The following is a 15,976-nucleotide window of genomic DNA, read 5'->3' on the forward strand; positions in this document are numbered from 1 at the left end:
GGCGGTCCGAGGGGGCGGGGCGGGCTCCTGCATCCCTCTCTGCCCCAGAGCGCGGCTGCCGCCGCACCTGAGTCGGTGACTGCCTGCCCGAGGCGCAGCGCGACGACCGGCTCCTCGCTGCTGCTCCTGCGCCACGATGGCTGGGGCTGGCAGGCTGCATCCTGCTGCGGGGATAGCCAGATGCTACTGCCGCTGCCACCCTGTTGGGATCGGGTGGAGGCGCCTGCCGCTCCTTCTGCTCTGTCTGTTGTTGTTGCTTTGGGCGGGCGCCGCTACTCAGGGGGAGAATCTCCACGCCTGCAAAGAGGTACCCGCGGCGGGGCAGGGTGACATCTTACTCTCTCTGCGTGGGGAAAAGCGGGGGGCATCTGTGACCAGGTCGCAAGAGTCGAATCAGAGGGATCTACGTTAAAATCAGTTTCGAAATATCCTTGTCTAAGCCTTGGGTTTATTTAAAAAAAAAACCTCCCCCGTCAAAGTAGAGGAAAACCCACTTTAGCTGCGCGTCCTTCACATGGATTTGAATGAACAAAAGCAAACCCTCTAAAAGATTTTGACTGAGGTAGGTGGGCATTGGCAAACATTATAAACATCTGGGTCTTTTTCCCCAGGTGTTTTGGGCTACTAAGAATAGCACAATTGTTAGGATCAATTTCTGTTTAATGGGCTGGGGGATGGGATGTTAAACATGGAAGTAAACTAACTTCACACCACTGCCTCCCCCAAAGGAGAAGACTTCAGAGGGAGCAATACTATGGGCAGCAATGAATCAGCAGTGGGACTGAGTTTCATTAAATCATTGCCCTCAGTGAAGTTTCTATACACTGGCTATGAGACCTATTTGGTTATCCCCATGGAAATGGACAGCTGTTGATGTTCTCTTGAGACCATTCTAGCTCAAACACAGCTGAAACAAGAGCTATTTCTTATCATAAGGGAGTATCTTATTTATTTTTCCATGGGCTTTTGCTTAAAGGTGTGTTAGCTTTTAAGGTGCTGCTGGATTTCCTGTTATTTAACAGCCTCTCTGGCCTAAGCAAATGTTCTATCAGCAACAGTGAGATCTGCCTTGGCTTAAAGCAGAGGAAATAGCAAGAATACAACCTGCAAAGCAGAAAAGTCTGTTTTTTAACTGCTGATCAACTTTCTAGCGCATGAATATTTGTTTTGCTGGATCCCACCCCCACTAGCTGCTGTCTGCAATTTACCTTGGGAAAGTCATCAAATGTTCACCTATTTTTTTCAGGTTACGTGGCAGCTTGTCAGTGAGTCAGATGGCACTAACTTTCTAATAGGTCAACACAGCATTACCTTAATTTTTTCTGAGCTTGTTTCTTTTTGTTTCCTTTTGAACAATATAAAAGATGGAAATGAAACAATGCATTGAAATTAAATGGGGAAAAAGAATTAAAAGAGTGGCCAGGCACATGGGAGTTAATACCTTTTATCTGCTTTTGTTATACAGATGATTGTTGCATTCCAGAGGCTGAAATGGGCGAGGCAAGTGAAACCTCTTGCCATATGGTTCGCTTTTTAAAAGTGCACTGGAAATGTTCACTTTTCTGAATTTAACATTATTGAAATATTTTTTCCTATTGCAGTTTTATGAGTAGCTCCTCAGATTTTTTCAACACATTACATTGAAAACTGTGCCCCTCCAAAAGTTGTTGCAGTTCTAGAAAAGACTTCCTGTCCATATGAAACTGAATTTGGCAACCTTTGTCAACCAAGTGCCCTGCTGTTTTGGAACTGCAATTTCCATAATTCCCAGCCAACACGCTAACAAGGGGGGAGGGGGGTAGTCATTCTTAGGGATGGCTGGCACCTTAGATTGCTCCCCTCATATTTACAATCTTTGTAGCCATCTAGATTTTTATTTTTTTTAAATTTATTTTGTATTGTATTATATTTTAAGCTTTATTATGGTTACTGTTTTTAATGTTTAATTGATTAATTTATTGTAAACTGCTCAGAGCCCCTCTTCGGAGGGAGATGGGCGGTAGTACAAATTTGAGAAATAAATAAATAACTATGCTGGTTGAGAAATGTCTCACCATATCTAGAGGGTATGGTGGCTCGAAGAAGGCTTACAGTGAAATCTTATGCTGTATGCATATATCTATCTATAAAATGTACTGCTTGCTTTTTATTTTATTACTGCTTATGCAGGAGGCAATAAGTTCTTTGCTTTTTATATTTATTTCTAGTGTAGTAGTACAAAATAGAATTAAACTGTAGAATTATGAAAATAAAACATCCCCAGCAAGTAAACTGTTCAGTTTTCATAGAGACCATCCAGATTTTCCTGAAGCCTCACTAGGAGGATATGAAAAAAATTACAGTACTAGTTTTTTCCTCAATCATATACTGTTTCTGAATCAAAGATATGAAAGTTGAATGCATGTATGTGATTATGGGACCAACACATGGATGAATTCTTTGTGTCTTTTACATATGTATTTGTATGACAATGAAGTCTGGATGTGGATTTATTGCTGGAGCTGTACACATGCAAAGATTCCATCTTTAACACTACTGTAGGCTGAAGGTAGGAGCATCCATGGGGAACGGGGTAAAAAAAAATCAAGATGGCAGCTGGGACCACTTGATTGAAGACCTGCCCCTTTTTTATGTGTGTTACATGATGTACATATAAAAGGGGCAGGACTTTTGTTGTATTATCCTGGTCACTATCTTGACTTTTATGACCCCCCAAGACTCTTCTGGTTGAAGATTTTCATTTGTTAGTTTGCAGTTGTGAGCAGAGCAAAAGGATTACTTTGACATGGGTCCAGACAGAATCATTCCCAATGGCCCGAAGATGCTACACAGTATGTTTTTCTTATCATGTAGGCTAAGAGATTAATGTTAAGTCCCAGGATAATGTGGAATAATTTCAGAATGATCAGCGCTATGCCTTTTTGATAGAAAAGTATTCAGAACACTTCTATCTTTTCTGTGCACTCCCATGGTTACAAAAAAATAAGTGTTTTGGTTTCAACAGCAGCATCAAAGATTCTTACCATTTCAATTGTCCAAGAGTTTATTTCCAGAAAAGTGTTGCTTACTGAAGAAACTTAATTTCCTCAGAAATAAGTTCTACTGAAACATTAGGGATTTATTCCAAATAAATCTGTTCAGATTTACGTACAAAAATATAATGTGACTGCTATGGTTGGATGGTTAGTACAGCTTGCTTCAAAGAGAATATGCTTTGGATGGTTCTGTGACCAACTTGGTAATAACATTATGTACTTAGGCTTTCAACTGATTAAAAGATTAATTTGATTAATACTTTCTTTTTAACTGGTCAAATAAGATGATTAAAATTAAATACAAATTAAAAGAATAATCAGAATGAACAGTTTGAAAAGACCTGCACAGCTTTTGATCCACCAAGGTAATGCTACCATTAGGTACTAAGAGTTGCCAGGTATTTAATAACTTCCACAGTTTTGTAGTTTAGGATAGTTAGAAAAATAAGTTTCTTAAAGCCTAGATGGGAGGACTACAGTGCTAGTGATCTGTAACTCTGTCTTGTGCTGCAAACCTAGATGAAGGGAATTAGTTATCATTACTTACCTATTTTTAGCTTTTATTATTAATGATATCATATGAGTCTTATATAAGTATCTCATCTACCTCAAGCCTGAAATGGAAATGTCATAGCTGCTTTTAATGTGCTGTGCTACTGAGAAAAGGAAAGTAATAATAAATGCATCTAAGGACAACACATGTCATTTAAGGATTTCAGGTTATTGGCAAGATTAGTTCTGCCTGCAGATGTCCTGAAGCCATGGGAGCAGCTAGAAGCATTTTGCTAAGGCCCTGATTTCAGGCCAGTGGAGGAGTGCCACTGAGTTTTAGCAGATAGACCTATCTGGGCCACCCCAGCCATGCGGAGTGTTCAGCTGGGCCAAGAGTAAAAGAAGATTGCTTTGTCTGGCAGGTTCAGTTCAGAACAGCAGGACTTGAAAGGGCACTTCTTAAGCATCACTGGTGATAGAAGGGAGGTGGTGAGTAAAATGAAGGGCAACATCGATTTTTTCCAGCGCTGCTTCCCAACTTACTCAGGATTGTAGCCATGGGAGAGCCAGGCATTGTTCCAAATCCTACCATAAATGCTCAGTTGTCTTTAGATAAAAAAAAGAGAGAAAAATGGAGGTGGGGGTAGAGAAGACTAAGCTTCTGGCCCTGCAGCTGCTATTTGACAGAATTAAAATCAAAGGTTTTTCTCAATACTGGCTGGGAATGTTGGCAGTGACAGCCCTGATACATTTGGGGTACATCAGATTAGAAGGCGCTAGTTTTAAAAAACAAAACAAACAAAAACAGTGGTCTGTTCCTGTCTCTCCACCATCTGTATATGCAATTTCATGCTGGCCTAGAAACCTGGAGACAACTTGGATAAAGGTGGTGGAGAAGGAAAAAAAAGAAACTGAAATAAAAGAACTTGTAGTAACAGCAGAAATGGTGGAGAAAAGTTCAAGGAAGATCAAGAACTGGTCAGTACTAGGTGAAGATGAACTGCATAGTTTTTGGTTGAAACATCTGACTGATCTGTACCCACTCATTACCAAGCAGTTTAACAACATAATGCAAGGAGGTGAAATTGAAGATTGGTTAACATCTGGCAAAACCTACCTGATAATAAAAGATCGAACAAAAAGGGCAGCACCAGGCAGCTACAGGCCAATTACCTGCTTACTTCCAAATTGCTAACCGGTGTTGTAGCTAATGCAGTTCAACAGCATCTAGTTGAAAACAGGCTCTTTCCAACTGAGCAGAAAGGAAACCACACAAACAGCAGAGGGACAAAAGATCAGTTCCTAATTGACCAGGTGATTTTAGAAAACTATAAGAGAAGGAAGACCAGCTTAAATATAGCTTGGACTTGATTACAAGAAGGCATTTGACTCCCTGCCACATGACTGGATAAGTGAAAACTGTTTAGTGAAAACTGAGGGAATCAAGATGCCCTATGGAAATAACATCAAGAATCTGGATGAAGACATTCACTACAAATATCTTGGCATCCTTCAGGCTGACAACATCAAGCTCACTGAAGTCAAGAAGAAGGTTAGTAGTGAATACATCAGAAGAGTGAAGAAGATCTTAATGCCCAAACTCAATGGCAGAAATTCCATCAAGGCAATTAACACCTGGGCAATTCCAGTCATTATACAGCTGGAATAGTGGACTGCACTCAAGCTGAACTAGAAGCCTGGATAGGAAGACCAGAAAAATAATGACAATGAATCATGCCCATCATCCACGCAGCGACGTTGACAGCTTCTATTTACCAAGGTGCATAGGTGGGCATGGAACGTTGCAAGTACACCAGACAGTTGAAGAAGAAAAAAAGAGCACTGGAAGAATAGCTGAAGGACAGTGAAGAAGATGCACTGAAGCTAGTACACCATGAAGGCTCACTGAATACCAAAGAGGCCAAACTGGCCTACTGTGTAAGAGAGACCAAATGAAGAATAGAAAAGAGACATGGCAAGGTACATGGCCAGTACATTAAAAAAAAAAAAAACTAGCAGGCAAAGCAGATAACAACACGACCTGGCAATGGCTAAGAGCAGGAAAGTTGAAGAAAGAGACAGAGGGGCTAATTCTGGCTGCACAAGACCAAGCCAAGACCAAGAGGAAATACGTATAAAGCCAGAATTGAGAAGACAGCAACAGACAGCAAATGCCTTCTCCGCAAAGAAGCTGAAGGAACAGTGGACCACCGAGTTAGCTGCTGCAAGATGGCACAGACTGATTACAAACAAGGGCATGACAAAATAGCAACAATGGTGCATTGGCATATCTGCAAGAAATACCAGTTGCCTGCAGGCAAAAACTGGTGGGACCACAAAATAGACAAAGCAAAATAAAATGAAGAAGCCAAAGGGCTTCAAACAGACAACAGGCACCTGCCACACATCACCCCAGACTTAACAATTGTTGATAAGAAAGACAAAAAAGTCTGGATAGTGGACATTGCAATAACTGGAGACAGCAGAATAGAAAAGAAAGAACTGGGAAAAAAATCACAAAATATAAAGATCTGAAAATGGAAGTAGAACGACAGTGGCAAAAGAAAGCAAAGATAGTATCAATAGTAACAGGCTCCTTGGTGCAGTTTGAAACATCCGGAGCACCACTTGAACACCATTGGCTTTGACAAAACCTCCATCAGTCAGCTGCAAAAGGCAGCTTTACTTGGAACAGCTTATATCTTGCGGTGAAACCTTTTATTAAACAACAACATCTATCCCAGATCCTTGGGAAGGACTTGATAGGTGAACAAAAATGCCAAGCCCAGTCTAAACATCTGGCTGACTGTGCAACCAAACATAATAGATTATTTGGGTTTGTGGGATACACTACAGTCAGCAGTTTGGCAGTGGGGCTGGAAGGTACATAATATGCCACAATCCAAATATGAATAATTGAATAATTATAAGTAAAAATTATTGAATAATTTTTGAAAATTTTTGAAAAATAATTGAATAATTTAAAGTAAAAATTAGAAGGAATTAAGTAAGCTTTTTCATAAATTATAAGCATTGTTTGTCGCTTATACTAGCATATTTGTACTTATGGGCTAGACAAGTGAAAGCTGGGGCAATTTACTGAACAGTTAGAACCTGAGCTGCATTAATCCTGCAGTTTACTCTTAAATGTTTCCAGAGCAAGGCAATCCCTGTAGGCAGGTTTACACCTACAATAAGACACAGAAGGAAAAGTCAATGGGGTGGACCAAGGAAAACAGGGATCTCAGGCACCAGTTATTAATGTTTAATGTTTCTTTGAATAGTTGTGAAGGAAATGAGCCTTCAAGTGAGGTTCAGCATAGATGATCTTGCCGTTCTTGCTGGCAAGTCAGAGAGAGGAGAGGCCCCAGTAGAGCTGGTAGCAATCTCAGCAGGTGGAGATGTCACTTCTTTGCTATCTTCTGTCCCTTTTTTATATCCCTCTAAATTACTAGGAGCATATTGTCTTATTTTTTCTTTAATAATTACTCCTGAACATCTGTGATGGATCCAGCTATGATTATGATGTTGGGTAAGCTGGGCATTTATGTGGGTTTTTTGTTTTGTTTTTTAAGAGATCCCAGATTCTCAAGTTTGTTTCAGTCATTTGGTATATTTCCAAATATCAGTCCTGCAATGTTCAAGGAATATCACATCCCACTTACATGATAAATGGCCACTTTAAGAAACTGATAATGAAATCTCACAAGCTAGAATAGTTTAAAAAATTCTCCTTCTGGTCACCTGAAGTAATTAGCCTCATTTTGTTGCTACAGTTTGGTACTTTCAACTGATGGCAGGCCAGGGGTTTTTAACAGAACAAAAACCTGTGAAGCTCTTAACCAAGCCTCCCTCCTTTCCTTTTCATTATTACCTGGACTCCTGCAGAGGAAACTGCAAAATATTCTGTTTATTTGTCTGTGACAGCAAGTATTGGCTCAAAGGTATTGATATCCCAGTGGTAGAAGACTTGTTTTACATTTAAAAGGTCCTCATATACAATCCTGTGCATACCTAGGTAGAGTTGGGAAGATTCTTGCACAGAGATCATACATCCTTATCCTGGTGCCCCCTCCCACCCATGTGTGTGGGGGATTGCTTTGATTTTCTTCCTTATTGAGTTTGTTTCTCTACTTCTGCCGTGAAAAGGATGACCATTAACAACTTTAGCAAAGAGTAGATATCATCTGGGATAGAAGGCTAGTTAAAAAGCACCAGCGGCTAATTAATTTTCCCTTTCAGCTTTTCTTGGGGAAGGAAAATGATAGAAGAAGTGGTGAGAGATAACAGGAAGATAACAAATAGAAATGGACATCTCTGGGTTCCTCAGAATGCCCATGGATAAAGCAGAGCAACTGCAACATCCAAGGACTAATTTCCCTTTTTCTGAGTTAAAGCCTTTTCAAAATATTCATTGGTTTTTTTTTCTTGTTTCAGTAGATTGTAGCAGTCTACCCAAGCATCCTCCCCTCTGGAACCCACTTTCCAATCCCAAACAGATAAACATAGGATAAATGTATAGTCGTAAGAAGGTATTATCATATATTTAGTACCTTAAGTCTCAAGATCATTATTTTTATTATAGCTGTGTATTGATGCATTTTTCCCTTTTATTCTTACGGAATCTCCTACAATCTTGATCCAATAAGCTAATTGTGTTATTTGGTATTATTAGTTGTAATATGCTGTACATCCACTCCCAATAAATGGATAACTTGTAGGCTAATTTTTTCTCTTTTTTAAGAAAAACTTACCGCAGGGTTTCTCAATTTTGGGGGGCTGTGACCATCTTTGGAAAACCATGCCTTTTTACAAAATGGCTGCCATGTGAGAGTGGCTAGTCATACACACATACATACACACACACCTCATTTGCTATAATGTGGTGGTATGAAATTGCTTCCACAATAAACGCTCTGCTATTCAGCTTTCCTCTTTTTCAAGCAAAGTATTAAGCTATAGCCCCTTTATCATTCTTATCTTCTAAAAATATCTCCATGGTTTACGCAGGGCTGAAAAGCATTTTTTGAAATAAATATTATGTACGATCCTTGCACTTTGATTTATGGTATTCTAACCTTCCTTTCTTAAATAATTAAAATAATATACATAATTAAACAAACACTTTTTTAAAATTAATTCTGAACATGTAATGCTAAGTCTTAGTATGATTTGTTGAGCTTTGGCTTAGTGTGTTGAGTGAACCTACTCTATGGCTTAGAATTATATTCAAACCTGGCCATTATGACATGTTCAAAGATTCATGATTAGAAAAAAAATCTTGCCTTAGCATTATGTGTGAACTCAGTTATTGTATGAACTAATTCTGATTTTATCAATATTGCTTCAAATTCTTGATCAATAAATCATCTGTAAGATTGTAGCACATTCAGGGTTCTTCAGCCAGCACGTTGTTGTTTTTTATTCGTTTAGTCGCTTCCGACTCTTCATGACTTCATGGACCAGCCCACACCAGAGCTTCCTGTCGGTCGTCAACACCCCCAGCTCCCCCAGGGACGAGTCCGTCACCTCTAGAATATCATCCATCCACCTTGCCCTTGGTCGGCCCCTCTTCCTTTTGCCCTCCACTCTCCCTAGCATCAGCATCTTCTCCAGGGTGTCCTGTCTTTTCATAATGTAGCCAAAGTATTTCAGTTTTGCCTTTAATATCATTCCCTCAAGTGAGCAGTCTGGCTTTATTTCCTGGAGGATGGACTGGTTGGATCTTCTTGCAGTCCAAGGCACTCTCAGAATTTTCCTCCAACACCACAGTTCCAAAGCATCGATCTTCCTTCTCTCAGCCTTCCTTATGGTCCAGCTCTCGCAGCCATATGTTACTACAGGGAACACCATTGCTTTAACTATGCGGACCTTTGTTGTCAGTGTGATGTCTCTGCTCTTAACTATTTTATCGAGATTTGTCATTGCTCTTCTCCCAAGGATTAAGCGTCTTCTGATTTCCTGACTGCAGTCAGCATCTGCAGTAATCTTTGCACCTAGAAATACAAAGTCTTTCACTGCTTCTACATTTTCTCCCTCTATTTGCCAGTTATCAATCAAGCTGGTTGCCATAATCTTGGTTTTTTTGAAGTTTAGCTGCAAGCCAGCTTTTGCACTTTCTTCTTTCACCTTCATCATAAGGCTCCTCAGTTCCTCTTCGCTTTCAGCCATCAAAGTGGTATCATCTGCATATCTGAGATTGTTAATGTTTCCTCCAGCGATTTTAACTCCAGCCTTGGATTTCTCAAGCCCAGCTTGTCGCATGATGTGTTCTGCATACAAGTTGAATAGGTAGGGTGAGAGGATACAGCCCTGCTGTACTCCTTTCCCAATCTTAAACCAGTCCGTTGTTCCGTGGTCTGTTCTTACTGTTGCTACTTGGTCGTTAAACAGATTCCTCAGGAGGCAGACAAGATGACTTGGTATCCCCATACCACTAAGAACTTGCCACAATTTGTTATGGTCCACACAGTCAAAGGCTTTAGAATAGTCAATAAAACAGAAATAGATGTTTTTCTGAAACTCCCTGGCTTTTTCCATTATCCAGCGGATATTGGCAATTTGGTCCCTAGTTCCTCTGCCTTTTCTAATCCCAGCTTGTACATCTGGCAATTCTCGCTCCATGAATTGCTGAAGTCTACCTTGCAGGATCTTGAGCATTACCTTACTGGCATGTGAAATGAGTGCCACTGTTTGATAGTTTGAACATTCTTTAGTGTTCCCCTTTTTTGGTATGGGGATATAAGTTGATTTTTTCCAGTCTGATGGCCATTCTTGTGTTTTCCAAATTTGCTGGCATACAGCATGCATTACCTTGACAGCATCATCTTGCAAGATTTTGAACAGTTCAGCTGGGATGCCGTCGTCTCCTGCTGCCTTGTTATTAGCAATGCTTCTTAAGGCCCATTCAACCTCACTCTTCAGGATGTCTGGCTCTAGCTCACTGATCACACCGTCAAAGCTATCCCCGATATTGTTATCCTTCCTATACAGGTCTTCTGTATATTCTTGCCACCTTTTCTTGATCTCTTCTTCTTCTGTTAGGTCCTTGCCATCTTTGTTTTTGATCATACCCCTTTTGGCCTGGAATTTATCTCCAATGTTTCTAATTTTCTGGAAGAGGTCTCTTGTCCTTCCTATTCTATTGTCTTCTTCCACTTCCACGCATTGCTTGTTTAAAAATAATTCCTTATCTCTTCTGGCTAACCTCTGGAGTTTTGCATTTAATTGGGCATATCTCCCCCTATCACTGTTGCCTTTTGCTTTCCTTCTTTCTTGGGCTACTTCTAGTGTCTCAGCAGACAGCCACTTTGCCTTCTTGGTTTTCTCTTTCTTTGGGATGTATTTTGTTGCCGCCTCCTGAACAATGTTGCAAACTTCTGTCCAGAGTTCTTCCGGGACCCTATCTACTAAGTCCAGTCCCTTAAATCGATTCTTCACCTCCACTGCATATTCCTTAGGAATATTAGTGAGCTCATATCTAGCTGATCTGTGGGTCTTCCCTAATCTCTTTAGTCTGATCCTAAATTGTGCAATAAGAAGTTTGTGATTGGAACTACAGTCAGCTCCAGGTCTTGTTTTTACCGACTGTATAGATGTCTGCCACCTTTGGCTGCAAAGTATGTAGTCAATCTGATTTCGGTGTTGTCCATCTGGTGAAGTCCATGTATAAAGCCGTCTCTTAGGTTGTTGGAAGAGAGTGTTTGTTATGCAGAGCGAGTTGTCTTGGCAAAATTCTATCAGCCTATGTCCTGCTTCGTTTTGTTCTCCCAGGCCATGCTTACCTGTAATTCCAGGTGTCATTTGACTGCCCACCTTAGCATTCCAGTCTCCCGTGATGAAAATAACATCTCTTTTAGGCGTGTTGTCCAGTAGGTGCTGCAGATCCTCATAGAACTGCTCTACTTCAGCTTCTTCAGCATCTGTGGTTGTGGCGTATATTTGGATCACTGTGATGTTAGATGGCTTGCCCTGAATTTGAACTGAGATCATTCTATCGTTTTTTGGATTGTATCCAAGCACTGCTTTAGCCACTTTACTATTAATTAGGAAGGCTACTCCATTTCTTCTGTGGTCCTCTTGTCCACAGTAGTAGATTTGGTGGTCATTTGATGTGAAGTGGCCCATTCCAGTCCATTTCAGTTCACTGACGCCAAAAATGTCTATCTTTAATCTTGACATCTCACCAATAACCACATCCAATTTGCCCTGGCTCATAGATCTTACATTCCAGGTTCCAATGGTGTATTGACCTTAGAACATCGGATTCGCCGTTCACCACCAGCACCGTCGGCCGCTAGCCGTCCTTTCGGCTTTGAGCTAGCTGCGTCATCACGTCTGGGACTAGTTGAACTCATCCTCTGTTCCTCCCCAGTAGCATTTTGACCATCTTCCGACCTGGGGGTCTCATCTTCCGATGGTATACCAACATATCTCTGGTTGTACTGATCCATTTAGTTTTCATGGCAAGAATACTGGGGTGGGTTGCCATTACCTTCCCCAGGGATCGCATTTAGTCTGATCTCTCTGTCATGACCTTCCCGTCTTGGGTGGCCCTTCACGATTTAGCTCATGGCATCATTGAGGTGCTCAAGCTCCAGCACCATGACAAGGTAACAATCCTTTGCTGAAGTCAGCCAGCATAGCTTTTATTAATTCTACTCCATTCCACCTTCCCTATCCCTATCCACCCACCTCCTCTGTTCCACTAATGACTTCTTTTCTCTAGAAACATATTTTCTCTGGCTAATTTTTTTATTGGCTGCTTATCCCATGACACCATACCCTGCCCTTCTCGGATCTTTCTCTTGCAGCAGCCTTCTGCCTTCTATAAGGGGTCTTCTGGGCAAACTGTCATTTTACTTCCGTTATATACTTGGTTATTGAATTATAAGCACTGGAAGATAAATGATGGCAATTTATCTTCAAGGTCATTCTTTTGCTGCTTTTCAAGCCTAGTCTAGCTTCAGTTTAGAACTGAGAATATCTCTTCTGCTTTTATATGATATCACTATTGTCATCTTTTTGTGATAATGGGTGCCAATCTAGATCATTTAACATTAATAGCACATTATGTGGGAACATTTCTGTGTGTTAGTTTTGACTATGTAGCTTCCCAGAACAACAGGTTTGCCTTTACCAAGATTAAAGTACACCAATTTAGAATCAGAGAAGGCAAACTCTTCCTTAAGCATCACTTTTAACAATGAAATTGAATGATGTAATTTGCGCAACACAAAAAGCCATGCTTTTGTGTTGGAATTGCATGTTCGCCTGTGCTTCCCTGGCATTTTCATAAAGAAGAGATCAGAAGCTTCTTTTTTCCCTCAGCAAACTGCAATTTCTTATTCTCAGTTTGGGAAAAGAGAATAGTCTTGATTATGAAAGAAAACAGAATTATTAACCACAATTTTTTATAAATTCTCATTGGGCAACTAGCTTCTTCTACAGGCCAGGAAGAGAGAAACAATCTTGGATCAATCTGCAGTTGATCCACAGTAAGACTTTTTCCTGTTTGCAAAATTTTCATATAGCTTACATTGATATCAGTGGCAGCTGGGGTGGAGTATTTTCAAGGAATGGTATTACTGTTGAGAAATAAATCATAGCTAAATGAATCATAATTTGTTCTGAATTTTGCATAATCACCATTAATTTAACATGGTTGATACATGGACTTGTTTTGCTATACTTTTGCTTGTCCTTATGTGTTGTTCAAACCCAGACCTTGGATCAAGTTGTAATTAAGAGAAATTCCTTGGTGATCATGGTTTGTTATAGGCTAAGTATGTGATCCAAGCCTTGACCAATGGCTTAGTTAGGTTTAAATGATTATTGTCTTCCACAAACTGAAGTGTACTACAGTGCAAAAGCAACCAAAAGTAGAACCATTCTTGCCTCTGAGTCTTTAGTGTTACTACTTTATTTCTGACATTTCCTATGAAGACAAAGGGAGTGGTATGGACTTCCTTTAAAAAAAAAAAAAGTGGCAATACATGGTGGTGCTGATCCTGGCTGGCCAAATGTTTTTGCTAATTTTTTTTTAATTAAACCCAATCTGAAGACAAACAATGTTTGGTGGTATAAAAGTTGTTAGCATACTGACCAAAAAAAAGGGGATTGATTGGCCATGGCTGATTGGTGCTCTCAGTGGGTAAAGTCCTTAACCATGCTAAATGCTAAGCAAATGTTGTCTTAATGTTAAGTACAGTGTGATGTGTTTGTTTCTGTAGTTCTAAAATATGACAGGCTTAGAGCCTTTAGTCTTTAAACTACAGTGGTTAAATTCCTGTAATATAATAGACCAAAAATAAATAACCACATTTTTGTAATGTGTGAATCAGGTCTTTCTCATAACAGAGTATGTGAAACCAGCCATCATGAGTTAGTGATATGTACAAACCTGGACATATTGGTAATAATGTTATAATAGTTTTTATGCTATAGCTTTATAGTACTATAATTTCATAACAATAATGAAATAATGAAAACAAATTTAAAAACCTTCTAACCACTGTCATCTTGGGTTTATATTATCCTTTTGGTAAATTAATACCATATTATGCTTTATACCAAGGAACTTATGGCATGGCACATGATGCTGAATAACTCCCACCATACCTCATTATTCTCTTACGGATTGCTGGAAGTTGTAGTCCAGCAATATCTGGGTTACCTCTTCCCTGCATTATAAATATTTTCTTTTTGCTTTTTATTGTGTTGTTATAAATCTTGATATATTATGTTATTTCAGTACAATGATATTTCTATGATATAATTACAAATTCTTGACATCCTATTATTTAGATAACTTAGAGTACTGGAAATAAAGAAAAGAAAAAGTAGATATTCTATCAATATTAGCTACAATTTAGGATATCAGTGTTGAAAGTAAAGAAATATTGTCACTAGAAAAGCACTTTTATATAGTAATGATTAAAATATTAAGAAAGCAAAGATTTTACCATAAAATGGCACACAGTGTAACAGTTATAATGAATGTGTGCCGAACTATTAGATTTAATTTTTTGAAACATCACTGCCCACTTCAAAACTGTCCTTTAAGAGAAGTCAGACAAGTAGTGCTAAAGTTATCTGTTCTTGTAGTAATCATGCTTCTTTTTCATTTTCATGAAAATATAAAATAATTTCTATTTTCTGAATATATGAAGGTCCCTGTGGAAAATGAATTGAGGCAAATTCCCGCTAAAGAAAATTAGTGAATAAAGCATGGCAGTTGTATGCCACACCCATAATAGTATCCATGAAAAAGCAACATGACAAGAAGTGGCAGAGGAGACATAACTGATAACAGTGGATGTTCTGGATTTTTTTTTTTTTTTACTCTTTAAATGTCTGGCTGTTGAAAAAAGTCTGAATGGCAATTTGTGAGCAAAACTGGAAAAACCAGTAGCATCAGTCTGTAACTGACAAAGAGACCTACTTGTTTCCACACCATCACTAGGCTTAGCAAAGACACAAAAGCCCCTTGTAATCCATAAATATTACCTAAGGGATTTAAACATTGGGCACTGGAGTCTGAAGTAGCTTTTATATAAAGAACTTACCAGATGTTCGTGAAAAATATTGTGATGTGTGCCTCAGTAGATCTTGTCTTTTCATCTATTGTCCAATGATAAAGTTCAGAAGGGAGAAGTGAAGCTTTAGTTCAACAGTAAAGTATATGTTTTGGGTGCACTTGGTTCCATGTTCTGCCTTTGGCATTTGAAACATTAAAAGCAAAAGGCATACAGACTGAGGAAGATTTTAGTCTGATACCCCAAGGAGTTTATGAGAGATGGAATAGCCAATTCTGGGTACCTGGCATAGTGGAGCCAGTTCAGTTTATGAGCTTGCTATCATGCTAGTTGAGAATGGAAGTTGGTTGCAGAAATCTGATTCTGATCTTTGGTGGTAAGGAGAGTTGCCAGGACTATGTGGCAGACCAGAAGATTGCCAAGTTGAATGAATGAGTGGATACCATCAATGCTTCTAACAAAACTCTCCAATTTGATCTGAAAAGTGCCTGCTCTGCAGAGAAGTGTTTCCAGTCTTTTTATAGAAGGGTTCCCTAATGTCTTAGGGTGCATAACTAAGGTATGATACTTATGATATTAAGTACTAGTTTTAAATAATGTGGGAAACAGAAACCGTATGCATAGTTACTAGTAACAAAATTGCTTTTGTATAAGTATCAGCTAAACTGCTAAAAATAGAGATGGAAGCAAGACTCTGGGCTGGCCCAGTATTCGACTCCAAGCTTTTGCAGGCTGGCAGGTTCAAGATGCCAAGTATGTGGTAGGTACAGATAAGAGCTACTTGTTCTTGTTTTTTTACAACCTGTTCCTCACAGATAGAATAAAATGGATTATGAGAGTAGCCAATTATTTAACTATCAATCTGCAGAAGTTGGTAATACCATTAACAAAGCTTAGTCCAACTTAGAGGAG

At 39.4% G+C, this 15,976-nt stretch overlaps 1 protein-coding gene across 2 annotated transcripts in view; it reads left to right on the forward strand.

Moving 5' to 3' along the window:
• The first annotated feature begins 80 nt into the window (after positions 1-80).
• Positions 81-15,976, forward strand: part of ELAPOR1 (endosome-lysosome associated apoptosis and autophagy regulator 1) — a 66,870-nt gene continuing 50,974 nt past the window's right edge. For both annotated transcript variants that reach the window (XR_010067572.1, XM_063297690.1), the window contains exon 1: positions 81-307. Coding sequence is in view for 1 of the 2 variants with exons in the window: in XM_063297690.1 (XP_063153760.1) it covers positions 137-307 (171 nt within the window). In the remaining variant the exon portion in view is untranslated. The remainder of the gene's footprint in view (positions 308-15,976) is intronic.

This window comes from Candoia aspera, chromosome 3, assembly GCF_035149785.1.
Source record: "Candoia aspera isolate rCanAsp1 chromosome 3, rCanAsp1.hap2, whole genome shotgun sequence".
Classification (NCBI taxonomy): Eukaryota; Metazoa; Chordata; class Lepidosauria; order Squamata; family Boidae; genus Candoia; species Candoia aspera.